This window comes from Sebastes fasciatus, chromosome 7 (genome assembly GCF_043250625.1).
Source record: "Sebastes fasciatus isolate fSebFas1 chromosome 7, fSebFas1.pri, whole genome shotgun sequence".
Classification (NCBI taxonomy): Eukaryota; Metazoa; Chordata; class Actinopteri; order Perciformes; family Sebastidae; genus Sebastes; species Sebastes fasciatus.
The window spans coordinates 2,306,956-2,325,531 of record NC_133801.1 but is presented as its reverse complement, the minus strand read 5'-3'; the positions used below and the strand labels follow the sequence as shown (position 1 = coordinate 2,325,531).

General features: G+C 42.8%; 1 protein-coding gene across 3 annotated transcripts in view; it reads right to left on the bottom strand.

Moving 5' to 3' along the window:
• The window catches only part of LOC141771082 (nesprin-2), a 39,462-nt gene that overhangs the window by 10,491 nt on the left and 10,395 nt on the right, over positions 1-18,576 (bottom strand). For 2 of the 3 annotated variants that reach the window (XM_074641001.1, XM_074641002.1), the window contains exons 2-10: positions 12,233-12,469; positions 10,854-11,004; positions 8,692-8,874; positions 7,829-7,963; positions 7,524-7,718; positions 6,137-6,248; positions 5,859-6,035; positions 5,541-5,641; positions 2,362-2,607 (exon numbers count right to left, since the gene is read on the bottom strand). In XM_074641001.1, coding sequence (XP_074497102.1) covers positions 2,362-2,607; positions 5,541-5,641; positions 5,859-6,035; positions 6,137-6,248; positions 7,524-7,718; positions 7,829-7,963; positions 8,692-8,874; positions 10,854-11,004; positions 12,233-12,447 — 1,515 coding nt within the window. In that variant the 5' untranslated portion in view covers positions 12,448-12,469. The remainder of the gene's footprint in view (positions 1-2,361; positions 2,608-5,540; positions 5,642-5,858; positions 6,036-6,136; positions 6,249-7,523; positions 7,719-7,828; positions 7,964-8,691; positions 8,875-10,853; positions 11,005-12,232; positions 12,470-18,576) is intronic. The other variant, XM_074641003.1, reaches the window with a different exon arrangement.

Here is an 18,576-nt window from a genome sequence, read left to right as displayed (position 1 = left end):
TATAAGATCTGATGATATATAAATATAATATAATGAGCTATAAGAGCTGATGGAGCATCCTGAGGAGCAGAAGGAGGCCGAGTCAGAACGAGAGAGTTTGATCTGCTCTGAGTTTCAGTTTGTACACAAAGCGGCTCCAAAACATCGATTAAACTCTTGATTCTCTCCTTCGCTGCACCCAGATCTGAGCTCGCTGCTTGATTTCTGCTCCAATTTGTTTGGTGCTCGCTCGATAGTTCTGTCAGTAATGAACCTTCATTAGAAAGTGCCGATGCTATTACGCACAAACACGTTCAATCAAACCCGCATATTGCAGATGAGTGTGTACCAGATCGCTCTAATTACAATAATGCACATACACACACACTTTGTCATCAGATGTGACCCTGAAAGACTAATCTACCAACTCCTGTCTGTTCCCTGGACACGGACAGTTATTGGATGTGAGTGAAAACGGAGGAAAAAGGAGGGAAGGAGGAAGTAAAGAGGAAGGAAGGAAGGAAAGGAGGAAGTCTGCGTGTTCCTTTCCTGTTTTTATGGCGACAGTTAAAGTGCAGCCAGACTCGATGCATAAATCAAGACTTTATGGATTCATTCGGCGGCCCGAGGAGCGGCGGCGACGAGACGGAGGAAGAGGAGGATAAATAGGCGCCGCTTTCACCGGTAATGAGAGAGGGAGAGAAAATGAAGGCTGATGGAGAGAGAGAGAAAACAGAGGAGGATAGAGGACAGTTAGTCAGAAATCTGTCTCTACAAAAGGTGGAGAAATAAAGGCTGATGGTTGTGACTGTTGATGGAGTTTCTAGTGAGAGACGACATCACTCAGCGTCTGTGTGTGATAGCTGGAACTCTTTACAATGTTTAGGAAACAACTTTTCATTTTGGTGCCAATAACTGGTTTAGAAGCATGAATGAAGTGTTTTGGGTGAGTTACTACCTTTTGCAGAAATGCAATAGAGTTGTGATGTCACATCAAACAGTTGCACTCACAGTTTAGAGAAAGTTCTCAGCAGGAAACTGATGGATTGTCTTACTCCGGGTAGGGAATGAGTCCTTACACCAAGTGAAGGAGTTCAAGTACCTCGGGGTCTTGTTGGCAAGCGAGGGGACGATGGAACGGGAGATTGGAGACGGAGAATCGGAGCAGCGGGGGGGGCGGTATTGCATTCGCTTTACCGCACCGTTGTGACCAAAAGAGAGCTGAGCCGGAAGGCAAAGCTCTCGATCTACCGGTCAGTCTTCATTCCTACTCTCACCTATGGTCATGAGGGTTGGGTCATGACCCAAAGAACTAGATCGCGGGTACAAGCGGCCAAAATGGGTTTCCTCAGGAGGGTGGCTGGCGTCTCCCTTAGAGATAGGGTGAGAAGCTCAGTCATTCGTGAGGGACTCGGAGTAGAGCCGCTACTCCTTTGCGTTGAAAGGAGCCAGCTGAGGTGGTTCACCTAGGGAGGTGTTCCAGGCACGACCAGCCTGGAGGAGGCCACGGGGAAGACCCAGGACTAGGTGGAGAGATTATATCTCCACACTGGCCTGGGAACGCCTCAGGATCCCCCAGTCAGAGCTGGTTAATGTGGGAAAGAGAAAGGGAAGTTTGGGGTCTCCTGCTGGAGCTGTTGCCCCCGCGACCCGACCACGGAGGTTGAAGATCAGAGTGAGTTTAGAGAATGTTTAAGCTGTTTTAAAAAAGGAGCCAAAGTGAATTGAGGAAAACTGTAAAGCTTATTAGTCAAAAATGAGTTAAGAGCTCCCTCCTTCAATGTGAAGTACTGACAAGCTGCTAAAACAGCTGGAAAAAATAAAGAGAGAGCAGACACAGAGACATTATAGAGATGGAACACTCAAAACTGATTCTGCTCTCACTGATTTCCTGACAAAGATGGTCTCCATGAGGTCAACCACTCATCAGTGTGAGTCTGGAGAGTCTGGTCAGGAGTTTCTGCACACAAATGATGTTCATGTGATGCCGTGTGCTGAATGTTAACGCTGAGCTCCACACGACAACAAGCTCAGCACAAAGTTAAGACTTACGAGGCAATAAGGAGGTGCGTTATTATCACGTTAACTTTGACACTAATAGTTTCAGAACTAAAATAAAATGCCCTAAAACATCTGGTCACTGTAGTTTTTATCAAACAGGAGGAAACAGGGCATTCACTGTTGTCAAAACATAGAATTTCACCAGATTTATCCTTTGAAATCGAGTTAAAATGTTAAAATGTCAACTTGATGCTGCCAAATTAAGTATAATTCTTGTGTCAGTAGAGCAAAGGTCGGGAATGGTCCGAAATTATGTATTTTGGTCCAGATTGATTGTTGCAAAAAGGTTTCAACAGTGTGAATGACGGTGACTCCACCCACCTCCACCTCCACCTGGCCGTCAGTCTGCACCGCTTTGGAACAGGAAGTGCTCTTCTCTGGAGGGGCGGGGCTCTGGACACCCAGCCACGCCCTCACGCGCCCGCCGTCAAAGCTGACCGGCTCTCCGTCCGGTCCGTCGGGAGTCGAGGTCGCCCACTGGTCTCCGTTCGGCCCGGTCCCGCCCCCCTGGGTCGCGACTGGTGAGAAGACACTGGGGTGGGCGTGGTCAAACCATCCCTCCAATCGCTGCACAGAAAACAGATAATAAACACCAACGAGGTCATTTTAGAAATCACGTTGCTCCATTCGTCTCTTGATGATGATTCGTCTCTGTCTCCTCATATTTATGTAGAAAATAAATGCAAAAATAAATTAATAAATAAAAAAACAAATGTAAAAATAAATTAAATATAAATAAATAAATTTGAAAGTTAATAAAAATAAATACATAAATCAATAAAATGGAAAATTAAACAGAAGAGTAAATAAATAAGGGAATTAATACAAAAATAAATAAATAAAGAAGCAAATTAAAAACAGAATTATCAATTTATGTCACATTTTATCAATTAATTTATGGCTACATTTATTTCTAATATTTTTTTTGCTGCATTCAATGACATTTATTTATTTATCGAGTCATTTATTCATTTATTTTTAATTCTGGCAGGTTCTGTCCTCCATAGCGGTGGTGGTGGTGAGGGCGGTAAACAAAAGACAAAACTCTTTTGAGTTGCATTCAGAATTCCTGCGGCGTACAAGCGGAGGAGGTCACACGGTTGCTGATTAATGAAGTACAAACAGTCCTCTGCAGGGACAGCATGCTGACATCACGCCGTTACCCGTCCAATAGATAAATAAGACTGAAAGGAAAGAAGAGAATACAGTAGGACGACACCAGTGTGCACACTTTGATGTCTTTGTTGGGATGCTGCAGCTGTAATCTGATGCTAATTCAGTTTTACGTGCCTCTCTGTGTTCAGCTCTGTTCCTGTCGGGGTTCACCGACAGTGCAACAGTGTGTGGGTGTGAAACAGACAGAGGGGTGGGGGGGAGAGCTGCAGGCTACCAAGAGGACACTCAAATCACTTCAAAATGTCTGTTCTCGTCTCCGTCTTGTTATTTTCTATCTCTTTGTTTCTGTGCTTCAGTTTCCCTCTCGTACAGCGACTGACACACTCCCGGTTCTCGCCAAAATAAAGCTAAAAAACACCAGACAGAGGAGCCGCATCCTGCAGGCGTCATCAATAAATCAGCAGAAGAACTGTTGTGACCAGCTCATAAAGCCGACGCACAGCCACGGAGAACGCTTTTTAGATAGCTGCTGTATCAGAACATCAATGACCCTGTGTGTCTATCTGTCTCCATCTCTATCTCACACACAGACACACAGACAGACAGACAGACAGACACACAGACAGACAGACAGACAGACGAAGCCTCTGGGCCATGTAGCATCTGGCTTAGAGCAGAACAACAGAAATTAGAAGACAAACACCACATGGGTTTGTTCAAATTTAGGCCTGATGTTCTTCTCTGTAGTCGTCCTCCTCAGACAACGACGAGGACGCATCAGTTTGGACGTTACAAGTAAATAAATATAGGGCCGTCAATCGATTCAAATATTTAATCACGATTAATCGCAAATTAATCACACATTTTGTATCTGTTCTAAATGAACCTTAAAGGGAGATTTGTAAAGTATTTAATCCTCTTATCAACATGGGAGTGGACAAATATGCTGCTTTATGTAAATGTATGTATATATTTATTATTGGAAATCAATGAACAACACAAAACAATGACAGATATTGATCCAGAAACCCTCACAGGTACTGCATTTAACATAAAACAATATGCTCACATCATAACATGTCAAACTGCAGCCCAACAGGCAACAACAGCTGTCAGTGTGTCAGTGTGCTGACTTGACTATGACTTGCCCCAAACTGCATGTGATGATCATAAAGTGGGCATGTCTGTAAAGGGGAGACTCGTGGGTACCCAGAGAACCCATTTACATTCACTGATCTGGAGGTCAGAGGTCAAGGGACCCCTTTGAACATGGACAAGAGAGTTTTTTCCTCACCAAAATTTTAGCGCAAGATTGGAGCGTTATTTAACCTCCTTCATGACAAGCTAGTATGACATGGTTGGTACCTATAGGTTTACAGGTTTTATAGTTTCATATGATACCAGTATCGGACTTTTCTTCTGCTTTTCTTTCAGACATCTGGACTTTTTTTTCCTACGTTTTTTTGGACATTTTTTGGAATTTTTTCTGAAATTTTTCTGAATTTTTTCGGATATTCTGGGTACTTTAAAAAAAAAGAAAAAAGACTATGGAAAATTTTCTGACATTTTTTACTTTTTTTTCAGGCATTATTCGGACATTTCTCAGAAATTTTTCAGAATTTTTTTCTGACAATTTTCAGACTATTTATTGGACATTTTTCGGGAATTAATTTGGACAAAAAACCCCTCACACATTCACTGATCTGGAGGTCAGAGGTCAAGGGACCCCTTTGAAAATGGCCATGACAGTTTTTCCTCGCAAAAATGTAGCGTAAGTTTGGAGTTTCTAGTTTCATACGGTTCCAGTATTTTCACTCTAGCTTTAAGACTGAGCCGCTACGACCTCCGGAAGATCGATTGCGTTAGAAATTAGTGGTGTTAAAACGATTTTACGTTAACGCGTTATTATCGTATTAATTTTGACAAGCCCTAAAAATAATTGACCGTTACTTTGAGTTTCACAGGACATGAACGGCGGTCTCCTGGTTGATGGTTCTCACTTCCAACTCGTCATATATCTTACCGCCGCTTGGTCAGCGCCCCTCAGCTTTGGAGAGCGACGCACGGGGTCACCCCTCTAGTGTTACTTTTGGACGGACATGTCAATACACACTCGTTACATGCATCGTGTCCGTTGGTTAGGAAACAGTTGTGGTTGACGTCAACTTCACTGACTAACGACTCACGGGACTCACGGGACTGACGATACCAGCGAGTCACGTGACTAATGTCGCGGTTGGGTTTTCATTGGAGTTAGTTGAAAGCCCGGTTCTTCACATACTGTCGCTAAAGGTCGCCTCCGTGCGTCGGATACCGACGCACGGAGGCGCTGACCAAACGGCGGTATTGGACGAGTTGGGAGAGATAACGGGTTTTTAACTCACCAAATCTGCTTCCTGGTTGGTGATGTCATTACTCATGTCAGACTGAGAGCCGAGGGAGCTGAGGTAGCTCAGCCTCTTCACGCCGTCTCTGTGATGCAGACCTGCACACACGCACGCACGCACGCACACACACAACGCACACACACAACACACACACACACCCCCACACACACACACACACACACACACACACACACAACACACACACACAACACACACACACAACACACACACACGGTAAACTGTTGGGAAATGAAAACACTTTTTTTTATTCTGGCCAGTAAAAACATCCCAGACTTCCACTCCGTCTCTAACTACCTGTGCTGGCACTGAAATACGACGAGTCGGCGTCGTCACGGGAGACGGAGCGCCCGATGTCCACCGAGGGGTCCCACTCCAGCCCCAGGTGCTCATGGGTAGGAGAGGACGAGTTGGGAAGAGGAGGAGGAGGGAGGTGAAGAGCTGAGGAGGAGGAGGAGGCCAGGGTGGGGTTAGCTGAGAGAAGATGAAGATGAAGAAACAGTTTAGATCTTTACTTAATGATTGTACATTTAATAATTAATATTAATAATCAAACGTTCGTTATGTTGGTTCACCTGCAGGGAGGTCCAGGTGAGGTTTATCAAACGCTCCCTCTTCATCTAACAGAGACTCTGAAGGACAACCAGAGTCTGGAGCCTGAGACAGAATCCAGTCATCCTCAAACACCTGGAGGAAGAGGAGGAGGAGGAGGAGGAGGAGGAGGATGAGGAGGAGGAGGAGGAGGAGAGAGAGAGAGAGGGGAGGAGGAGGAGGAGGAGGAGGAGGAGGAGGAGGAGGAGGAGGAGGAGGAGGAGGAGAGAGAGAGGGGAGGAGGAGGAGGAGGAGGAGGAGGAGGAGGAGGAGGAGGAGGAGGAGGAAGAGGAGTAGGAGGAGAAAGAGAGAGAGGAGGAGGAGGAGAGAGAGAGAGGAGGAGGAGGAGGAGGAGGAGGAGGAGGAGAGGAAGAGGAGGACGAGGAAGACGAGGAGGAGGAGGAGGAGGAGGAAGACGAGGAGGAAGAGGAAGAGGAAGAGGAAGAGGAAGAGGAGAAGGAGGAGGAGGAGGAAGAAGAAGAGGAAAAGGAGGAGGAGGAGGAGGAAGAAAAGGAGGAGGAAGAGGAAGAGGAGGAGGAGGAAGAAAAGGAGGAGGAGGATGAGGAGGAAGAGGAGGAAGAGAATATATTTGATATTACTGCATCACTTATTTCGGAGCATTAAGCAGTATTTTATTTTAATGACTTTGTACTGTTGGTTATTTATATTTTATGAGGTCGTCATATTTATGTAAAACCTAAATTAAAGCAAGCAGCTGTAACTGTTAATAAAGTTGGTAAAAAATATAAATTGAAGTACATCTAAACTGTACAGTAAAGTACAGTTTACTATTTACTTTATCATAGTTTTAAACTCCTCTTTTTATTATTGATTTGACGTCATCATGATAATAAAACTACATTAGTACACAAGTATTATAAGTAGAGAAATATTTTTAAATTTAATACATAAACGTCCGTGTACTCGTCACGGACAGATGATGTCATCAGGGTTCTACTGATCGAGTCTGAACGATGACAGCATTTAACAGGAAGGAACAGTCTGAGAACAGATGCTTTTGAGTTGCATTGTGGGAATTGTAGGATCTGGTGTTTTTGAAGCCTGACCCAGAGACTAAAGGTCAGGATGTCTCAGCCTCTGATGCTTTTATTTTGACATTTTGTTTTTAAAATGTGTCTCTCACAGGTCCACTTCCTTTATGGAAGTATAAACCAGCGAGGCGGTGCATATATACTATATATAATACTGCATGTGTGTACAAACAGAGCGTCTGAATTTACTTGTATAAATGTTTATATTTGTGAAAAAGAAAACCTGTGCAGCCATCTGCCTGTGTGTGAACTTCCCTCCTCCCTCAAGTATGTTTACATCAGTGTGTGTGTGTGTGTGTGTGTGTGTGTGTGTGTGTACCAGTCTCATGCTCAGCAGCCGGGTGTGTGTCCGTGCGATGTCGTTGTAGACGAGGCTGCAGCGCCGCAGCAGCTCCAGCAGACGACTCTCCACTCGCTGAGCGTCCGTCGGTTCGCTGCGTTGGATCAAGGCCTCGCCGCGCTGCAGCAGGTCGTTCACACGGCCCGAGTTCACGCACACACACTGCTGGAAGGACTGCACGCACACACACACACACACACACACACACACACAAAACAAATCTATAAATACACAGGTAGATGTTGGAAAAGAGATGTTAGAGTATTTATAGTTCTGTAACACACCTGCAGTTGTCGCAGCTTCTCGCAGGTGTTTCCTGTCAGGTGATCGACCTCGGTCAGACGGACGTCCAGGTCAGCCAACCAGATAGAGAGCTCCTCCCTCTCCGCCTCAAACCCCTCCCACTCCGACACAAACAGCTGACGGAGGAAAAAATAAAGAGATTCTCCGTCTTCAAATCACTTTTGCTCCGACGATTTGGAAATGCTTCAGTATTTGTTTACAATTTATTAAGTTACAAAGTTCAACAGTCCCTTTAAAGCACGCCGTCTCTGCTCGGAGTTTACTGGGATTTCTCCAAAATGACCACACGTATCACAGTCACACTTTAAACTACAAACATGGAGTCCACGATGAAATCAAAATGTTGGAAACTTCATGGATTTTAAATTTTTTTGGTGCAGATTTGGAAGAAGTGTGAGCATGATAGTACTCCTGATTCAACCCGGGCTCACAGGAAGGCGTATAAATAACACGACATGTCATTCACACAGACGCATTTTAGCCTTTTTACGTGTCATTTGTACGCCACGGAACAAAACTACGGTAACGTCTACAGTCACTAAAGCATTCCTCTACTGTAGATGCAACAACCTTCTATTCATTCTAGTCCTGTTTTGTTACAGGCGACTCCTCCGACCCCAGGTTTACCCTCAACCCGTGTCTCGCGCTCTCATTGGCTGTAGCTCGTCCCCGACAGGTCCAAATATTAAGCATGCTAGATATCTGGAATGAGTCTGCGAGCCAACGCCGATTTGCCTCTGTTCTGGGGCTTTTGTTGGGGAGCTCTCTCTGACTATGCTATAACATAAACGAGATGAGTTATACTATTTTTATTATTTGTATTATTATTAGGAGGAACTCTGACCTTCAGTCGTCCAATGATGGATTCCAGTTTGTCGTTCACGCCGTCCCATCGTCGCCCGCACTCCCTCGCCGCCGCCAGCAGCCGAGTCTGCATGGCGCCATGAAACAGCTGAGTCAGCGTTCGGTTCCTCCGGGTCAGACTGTCCAACTGGACGAGCCGAGATCCGGCCTCGCACCGCAGCCTCTGAACACACACACACACACACACACAAGGAAATGAACACACATTTACCTACAGCATCATGAAGCGACTCAGGCTTCAGAAATCCTGTGTGTTGAAGTCAAATGAAACTATAAAACCTAAAGAATCCATCAGTACCCACCATGTCAGACTAGCTGGTCATGAAGGAGGTTAAATAACGCTCCAAACTTACGCTAAAATTTTGTCGAGGAAAAACTGTCATGGCCATTTTCAAAGGGGTCCCTTGACCTCTGACCTCCAGATCAGTGAATGTAAATGGGTTCTATGGGTACCCACGAGTCTCCCCTTTACAGACATGCACACTTTATGATCATCACATGCAGTTTGGGGCAAGTCATAGTCAAGTCAGCACACTGACACACTGACAGCTGTTGTTGCCTGTTGGGCTGCAGTTTGCCATGTTATGATTAGAGCATATTGTTTTATGCTAAATGCAGTACTTGTGAGGGTTTCTGGACAATATCTGTCATTGATTTGTGTTGTTAATTGATTTACAATAATACATATATACATACATTTACATAAAGCAGCATATTTGTCCACTCCCATGTTGATAAGAGGATTAAATACTTGACAAATCTCCCTTTAAAGTGCATTTTGAATAGATAAAAAATGTGCGATTAATTTGCAATTAAATATTTTAATCTATTGACAGCCCTAATATATATATATATATGTATATATATACAAATAAGTATACGTTTACACCTCAAGGTGATGTCTCCGACTTATTTTATTCAACAAAAATACAAAATATTCAGTTTACTATCATATTTGACAAAGAATGGCATCAAATCTTCTGATTTGCGAAGTTGGGACCAAATGTTTGGGATTTTTGCTTAAAAAAAAAAAAATGACTAAAAGAATAATCAATTATCAAAATAGTTATAGTTACTAATCAATCAATTAATCAACTAATCGTTGCAGCTGTAGTCAGTCTGACGCGGAGCAAGTCAGACATTAAAGTCCTGCGTTATGCAGACGACTTGACTCTGTTATTTGCTGTTAAACGTGTTTTCTGGAGCTGCTGCAGTAACATCTAAAGTATGTTTCTTATTAAAATATGATATGTTAACATTTTCAAAACTTGAACACATGAAAATGCAACCATTTAATGAATTCATGACACATTACAATATTAATGGTAATAATAATAATAATGGGACTTTGACCTTCAGCCATCTTCCTTATATTAACGTTTAATAAGTCCAGATACAGGCTGCCTGGTTGTGAGCTTGTCTCTGTGTTTACTGATCATTCACCTGCCTGCTGCTCCACTGGAGGAACAACAGGAAGTGACTAAAAAGCTTCATCCCTTCCTGCACCGACAGACGCCTCGCCTCGCTGGAGCTGCAGAGGATCACATTTCCCAGAAGTGACCAACCTGACAGCGGAGGTTAATTTGGACAAACAAGGAGAATCTACAGCTTTTCAGTCAGCGGGGATGGACACTCCGCTCGGCTCGGATCGGATCGGATCGGCTCAGCTCGGCTCAGCTCAGCTGCACACTCCAACTTTATGATTTAAAGGTTTACACATAAATACTGCCGGCTTCAGCGGCTTTACGACTGAAGTGATATTTACGCTCTACCTGGATTACGTCTTTAACCCGCTATCTTCGCTCTCTAACCTCTGACGGACTCACATGGGAGCTTTCCAAATATATGACACACAGGTACTTTAGACAATGAGTGACAAAAGATAAGGAAATAAAATGTAGGTCAATTCAAGGTGAAAGATTCAGTCAGAAATCAGGCTGTGGAAAAGAGTAAAAGTGTTAATTTTGACATGTTATTGGAAGTTAAAAGCCTCCATGTTTCCTTTGATGAGAAAATGAAATCTCCTTTTAATCCCTTTAATGATTAAAGTCTGGCTTCACTCTGGTTTTAACTTTTAATTGACCCACGGGACCGGTAATCTCAAAGTTTGTTAGTTTGCTTGACTTCATTCCTCAAACTCACCTCAAACTTCCTCAGCTCCTCCTTGGCGGTGACGTAAGCAACGTGGGCGGGGTCAGGGGAGCCGACAGCCTGCTCGGCCGATCGCAGCCAGGTGTCCAGGTGGGCGTGTTCTCTCATAAACTCGTGCCAGAGGATCCACCTCGCCTCCAGCCTGCAAACACGGAGAGAGTCTGTCAGAAAGACACACAGACTGCTGAAGAAACAGATGCAAAACAGGTTATGAATGTTCCTGTTGCAGCGCTACGGTCGACCACGGGGACCAACAGGAAGTCTATTCACCTCATGCTGCCCCGCTTATCGTTTCACTTCCGGTTCTAACGCGATTGTATTTGTTTTTACGGTTTTTCAAGTCACAAACAACAGTTCTTCGTCCCTCGTCGACGATGATCAAAACACTCCCGAATTAAAAACTCTTCTTCTTCTCTTCCTGCAATTGTTATGTACGGAGGACGGAACCTGCCAAAATAATAAATAAATAAATAAATAAGTCATTAAATGTTGCAAAAGTATAAAATAAATGTAGCTTTTATTTAATTGATCAAATGTGGCATAAATATATATTTCTGTTTTATTTATTTATCTTTGTATTAATGCTCTCATTTATTTACTGTTTAATTTTCCCTTTTATCTACTTATGTATTTATTTTTATAATTTTTTTCATTTACTAAAATTTTATTTTTCAATTTAATATTAAATGGAAATATCAATTATCAATTAATTAATGGCTACATTTATTTTTAATATTATTTTTGCTACATTTAATGACATATTTATTTACCAAGTTATTTATTTATCTTTTCATTAATTCCCTTATTTTTTTACTCGTCTGTTTAATTTTCCCTTTTATTATTTATTTATGTATTTATTTGTATTAATTTATAAATGTAATATTATTTAATTTATTTAACATTAAACAGAAATATCAATCGATGTCCCATTTGATCAAGTAATTAATGGCTACATTTATATTTTAATATTATTATTGCTGCATTTAATGACATATTTATTTATTTAGGCATTTGAGGCATTTAACAAACACCATTTCCCATAAGCGCTGAACCATAGCGGGTTAAACCCCACAGTCGAGTGTCTGCAGGAGGACACGTGGGACAGAAAGGTGCAGACATCTTTCAGACTGCAGAGATTACAGCTACAAAGGTGGAAAGATGACAGAAGACAGCGTGGGAGGACATCATGAATATGATTCTGTGAGCACAGCGTTTCATGGCAGCTGTAGATTTCTGTAGCTATCAAATGATGTGTTCTTTTCACTTCCTTAAGATCAGCAGCTGCAAACAAGGTCACTTATTACTGTTTGGTTTCTGACTTTAATGTTTGTCCAACCCGTGGAGTCCAGTCTCTCATGGAGGACACTCACTGTCCACATCCCTGCAGGTCTCCATCTCGGCTCCAGCCGTCGTCCTCTTCCTGCGTTTCCTCTAGCGGAGACATCGAGGTGGAAAGAGACGGAGACGCCAACCGGTCCGGAGACGGCTCCATGTCCCTCACTTCCTGTCCGCTTCCCTTGGTGGTGGGGACGGCATCGCCGTGGCGCTCTGAAGGGGGCGGCGGGTCTGGTGGGACTTCAGGCATCCTGACATCACGTGACCTTTACCTGGAGAGGACAAATGAGACTTCTTAAAGTGGTGATTTACGTTGAAACGGGACCTTCTTGTCTGTCTGTTGTGATGTCATGAGGTCTTAAAAAGTGGACGTAAGGGTTGAAGGAATGAAATATGTCACTCTACCGGGAAAACCAGGACTTCTTCCCAGAAAAGATGTTTGGTTTTAAAAGAGAACTGAGGATAAGTAATCATCAAATGAGTGAGAACAGGTTCCTTTAACAACCAACTTCCTCTGCCCTTCCTTTTATTACATCTTCTGCTCCCTCCTTCATTTCCTTCCTTCCTTCCTTCCTTCTCCCTTTCTCAGCTCAAAAACACACCTCATCCAGAGCACCTGTGTGTGTGTGTGTGTGTGTGTGTGTGTGTGTGTGTGTGTGTGTGTGTGTGTGTGTGAACACCTGAGAACTTCCAGACTCATAAATCAAGCGCTTCCTCCGGCCCCACAGGAGGCTGATCAGGCCAAGGCCTCATCCTCCAGACTCCCACCTGCAGGACCGTGTGTGTGCGTGTGCGTGTGCGTGTGCGTGTGCGTGTGCGTGTGTGCGTGTGTGCGTGTGTGTGTGTATGAGTGTGTGCGTGCGTGTGTGTGTGATATCAGAGTTACGAGGCCAATGGTTTCAGCCCTGCACCACTGAGAGACCACATAGATCCTCCTCTCTGTCTGTCTGCATCACTGTGTCTTCAGTTTTATCACCATTACAGCGATCACTTTCATTATTGATATATTGATTTAATGATCGAATCAATAAACTGTCACAAAGCTTTAGGGATGCACTGATACCACTTTTTTCAGACCGAGTACAAGTACTTACATTTCCGATACTGGTACCAAGACAACGGTGAACAATGCCTCTGAATACAGTTCAAAACAACTAAAATATTTTAGAGCTGCAACGATTAATCAACTATTAAATTAATCGGCAACTATTTTGATAATCAATTAATCAGTTTGAGTCATTTTTTATGAATTTATGATTCCAGCTTCTTAAATGTGAACATTTTCTGGTTTCTTTCATCTCTGTGACAGTAAACTGAATATCTTTGAGACATTTGAGGACGTCGTCTCGGGCTTTGAATCACTGATCGACATTTTCTGACATTTCAACAACTAATTAATTAATTGAGAATGAAAATAATCGTTAGTTGCAGCCCTAAAATATTTAATTTACTAAACTAATAGGATTCATTTTCTGTCAATCATTTAATTGACTAATTGTTGCAGCTTTAAATGTCTTTTAAACGTGATAAATTCATGCTCTGCTGGACGCTGACGTTGCAACGGAACCAACTATTGACTTTCACTTCTTATCAACATACATTCTACATACAGGTTTTTGTCTGGAGGCAACATTTGAATATGACGCAGAGACTGAGATCACTAACACACAGAGAGAGATAAATTTGCATCAGCTGAACTAACGCAGGATTACAACTATTCAAACAGTCAAATATTAGAGAATTACACTGAATCTTAAAGAACGTTCAAGAATGCAAAACAGCCTCCTGTTACAGCGACAACACTCAGTCTCTCAGTGATCCTTCAACCAACAACACGTCACTCACTCAGACAGACAGACAGGTGGACAATGAGTTAGTGACATCACTGATGATGTCACAGACATCACCAGCTGAGCGAGACAGACAAGAATAAATAAATCCTGTGATGGTATTGGACAAACAAGCTGGCAGTGAAGTCTGATTGGCCGTAATGATTGACGTGTGTGTGTGTGTGTGTGTGTGTGTGTGTGTGTGTCTGTCAGATCATTGACTTCTGTGACTTTGACGCCTCAAACAAACTGTCTGGTGGGACAAACAGCCGGCCGAGTCTCAACACCGTAACATCACTCGCTCTTCTTATCTTGTTTCTCCTCAACAGCCAAACACCTGACTGACAACAGAACCTAAACTAGTGATGACACGGTGCCAGAAATCTAGTATTCAATACCAAATTGCCATTACCATTTACTAAATCGCCAGAACTTCAAAACAAACTACAAAACATTCCTTCAGAACCTTTTTTTAATTCAATTTTAAGCGATAAGAAGTTTCATAATCCATGACATGAGCATGTTCATCACTGTCTAACTTCATCTTCAATTTATGTCGGCCTTATGATTGATTTTTAACTTGTTCTTTATTCCTTCTTTAGTCTGAAACATAAAAGTATAACAGGTTATTCCACTGCCGCAAAATCCTGTTTTAACAGGAAGTACAATCAAGGAAATGCAATAAAACATAATGTAAGTCTTATTTTTTCTTATCGAAGATAAAAAGTATAATTTGCATCAGATGATTAAACTTGTTTCAGGGTAACTATCAGATCCTCTTCTGTACTTCTGCTTTAATTGAATGAATTATGAGTCAAACCTTCATCTTTAATGTCTGAAGTCACTGCTTACATTACGACTTTTTAAAGGTCATACTGTATACTAATGCTACGTTCAAAGTATTTTGTTCTTACCCTGTTGGCAGATGTTTCTGTATGATACCAGAAGATATCTCTAGATTACATAATAATATTGTTTTTTTGTGGTGCATGTTGCTGTTGTGTCTGCATTAAAGCAGAAGCATCCAGACAGAGCAGTTCATCCTCCCTGCTGAGATGATGAGGAGATCACCTCCTCCGCTGTACACCGTGTAGCAGGAGAGGAGGTGAATTCATGTTATTAAGATTAAGAAAATGGCTTTTGTTCGAGCCGCCGGTGATACGGAGCTGGAGGAGGAGATTGAGGTGAGAGGGAAAGACTCTGAAGACTCATTTAAATAATGTCAGGAAGCCGAAAAGTAGCAGTGAAATAACTTTAAACAGCTTTATGGGCGCGTCGGTCAGAGGTGGATTTGTGCCGTCAGGTCTGCAGCGTAAACCGGACGACGTTCAACTCTGGAGGTGAAAGGACGTGATGATATTCCCACTGAGTCCTGGGACTCAGCCTCTATGAATGGAGAGCATCTAACATGAATATGATGAGCAGACTCTGACGTAAAGTTATAATCCTCAAGATTTTGATCCAGGTGGATTGTCGGTAACAGCAGGTGTGATTTAATACCACAGCAAACAGCGTCTGTCTGTTTACGGCGCAGCCAAACAGTCTCTGCTCGTCTTCATGAAGAAGTTATTCGCCAATTATTGCCTTTCTCCTGGTCTCTCGGGGCCATGCTCTAAACCCAACAGAAAGTCGGCTATTTGGCATTTTGTGTAATTTTTTTTTGTGTATTTTTGGCTATTTCCAGGCTCTGCACTTTAACGAACTCCTCCTAGAGATTTAACAGGATTGACTTCAGATTTGGTCGGTACAATCTAACGACCTTTGCGATGTAAAGGTATTAAAAGTTTGAGCTTCCATGAAGCGGTGTTGACTGTACTTTGTCAAACTTGCCCCGAACTTGACATGCTTGTCGGATCCTTTCCAAATTTCACACGTTTGATGAGCGTCCTGGCCTGAAGACATCTACAGGCCAATTTTGAATCACAGTCATAGGACAGGAAGTTACAGTCGTGATATTTTGGCGTACTACTCTTAGCAGGTTAACCAGATCCACCTCAAATATGGTCTAGAAAATTCATGATGCCAGACGGCTTACCTTTTTATTTTTCGTGAAATGTCATTGTCATTGTCATTGCGATGGTTTTTGTGTTTGGATGTGGCAAGGTTAGCACCCCTTAGAACATTTTGACGAAGCAGCCCTTGCAGTATGTTTCACCTAGAGGTACCACATTTGTCCAAATTTGTCCATCCATCCATCCAACAATCCATCCATCATCCATCCATCATCCATCCATCCATCCAACCATCCATCCATCCAACCATCCATCATCCATCCATCCAACCATCCATCATCCATCCATCCAACCATCCATCCATCCAACCATCCATCATCCATCCAACCATCCAACCATCCATCATCCATCATCCCATCCATCATCCATCCATCCATCCATCCAACCATCCATCATCCATCATCCATCCATCCCCACCTAAAGCTGCAGGATGAAAGCAGCATTAGAGTGAATGTTGTCATGGCGTTGCTGTACATAGTGCTGGATGTAGAACTGGCAAACAAGGCGACACTTTAATTTGGTCGTGACCTTATCGTTTAGAAAACCACAATCAAACTGACATCAAGCATATTATGCGCGTATAGAGAGAAAAAAATGAGTGCAGGTCAGCGGGTGCAGTTTGGAAAATGCTGGAAGGGAGCAGTGAAATGCATCACTCCCTAAAGCCTCAGCGGCGAGGAAAAAGAGATGAATGGCTCCTATTAGAGCGCCGCCGCCGTAGAGGGAAAGTGATATTCAGCCGAAGAGGTGATGAAGGTGAGGGGAAGTTAAGAGACTATTAGAACCAAGACTGATTAAAATAACGTCTGTGTCCTGAGACAAAGTTAATCATCCCCTCCGCTGCTCAGCTTTGAACACACACACACACACACACACACACAAACTAACCTGAGCTTACATGGCCGCTGTGTCACCACATTAAACACCATTTGTGTTGTACGAACGCTGTTTATCATCTCATCCTCTCAGCCACTCTGAGTTTGGAATACACAGGAATGAATACAGGAGAACAAGTGTTTCTGTGGACAGCTGGAAACCTGAAACTATTCAGAGAATGAATTGATGTTTTGGGACACTTAAGGGAAGCTCAACATGCTGTAAAAACAAAGACATCATCACCTTATGACGCTGATCTAACGTCTTAGCAAACAGCTGCCAATTTACACATCCAGCAGACAATGAGCACAACGTACTCTCATACAACGTACTCTCATACAACGTACTCTCATACAACGTACTCTCATACAACGTACTCTCATACAACGTATTCTCATACAACGTACTCTCATACAACGTATTCTCATACAACGTATTCTCATACAACGTATTCTCATACAACGTACTCTCATACAACGTACTCTCATACAACGTACTCTCATACAACGTACTCTCATACAACGTACTCTCATACAACGTATTCTCATACAACGTACTCTCATACAACGTATTCTCATACAACGTACTCTCATACAACGTACTCTCATACAACGTATTCTCATACAACGTACTCTCATACAACGTATTCTCATACAACGTACTCTCATACAACGTATTCTCATACAACGTATTCTCACACAACGGTTCGTATGATATCTTACGAAAAAGTTAATCCTCCTTTTTCATTCAGTTTCCTACAAATGTCCAGCATCACGCGCCAATTTCTAGTAGTTACATGCATACAGTCTTTTCAAAATAAACTTCCGTCTTCACAGGAAACAAGTTCCTTAAGTTTAGGGAATGAAAGTACTAGATTAAAAATAACACAGAAAGTGGCGTTACTCAAGTACGGAAGTTACAAATAAATCAACGTGGACTTCTGGTTTTACACGGAGCACCAATAGCGGTCTCCTGGGCTGTTTTCTGACCCACCCCGACCTCCTCCCTACATGGCGTTCACCACTCTTTATACTTCCTGGTTCATGATTATATATGATTAGATTTTCTAGGGATGCACCGATACCGATACCAGTAATGTAATGTAATGTTAAATGTACGTATCCTTGTGTTTTGGAGAAATAACTTGAATTTTCCTATTTTTCCTAATCTCACCTCTTTGTCCTCGTCCCTTCTAACACATGTTTGCTCCCTCCTCCCTCCTCCTCGTCCTCCTCGTCCTCCTCCTCCTCCTCCTTTCTGTCCCCAGAGTCAGTCTATTGTCTCATCTGGACAAAAGGAGGCAGGCAGGGAACAAACAGGCTTTCTGTCCTCCTCAGAGACGGACAGACAGACCGAGAGAGAGAGAGAGAGAGAGAGGAAGGGGTGGAGGGTCTGACAGAAACCCGACCTCGATTCTCTAATTACGTAGAGAAGATGGAGGAAAATGAGAAGATGGAAAAGGAGACGGTGAGAATATCTGGAGGGTGTATACGTTTAGGAAACATCCTTAAAATAAGTGACAGGTAGAAAATAGAGTCAGAGAGCCACAGGGGGAGACACAATACTCATATGTATTATACCTATTAGTGATATTCTATATTCTTCTCGTTGTCAACAAAACTCATGAAAAGACTAAGACCAACAATGTGTTAGTCCGTCTCT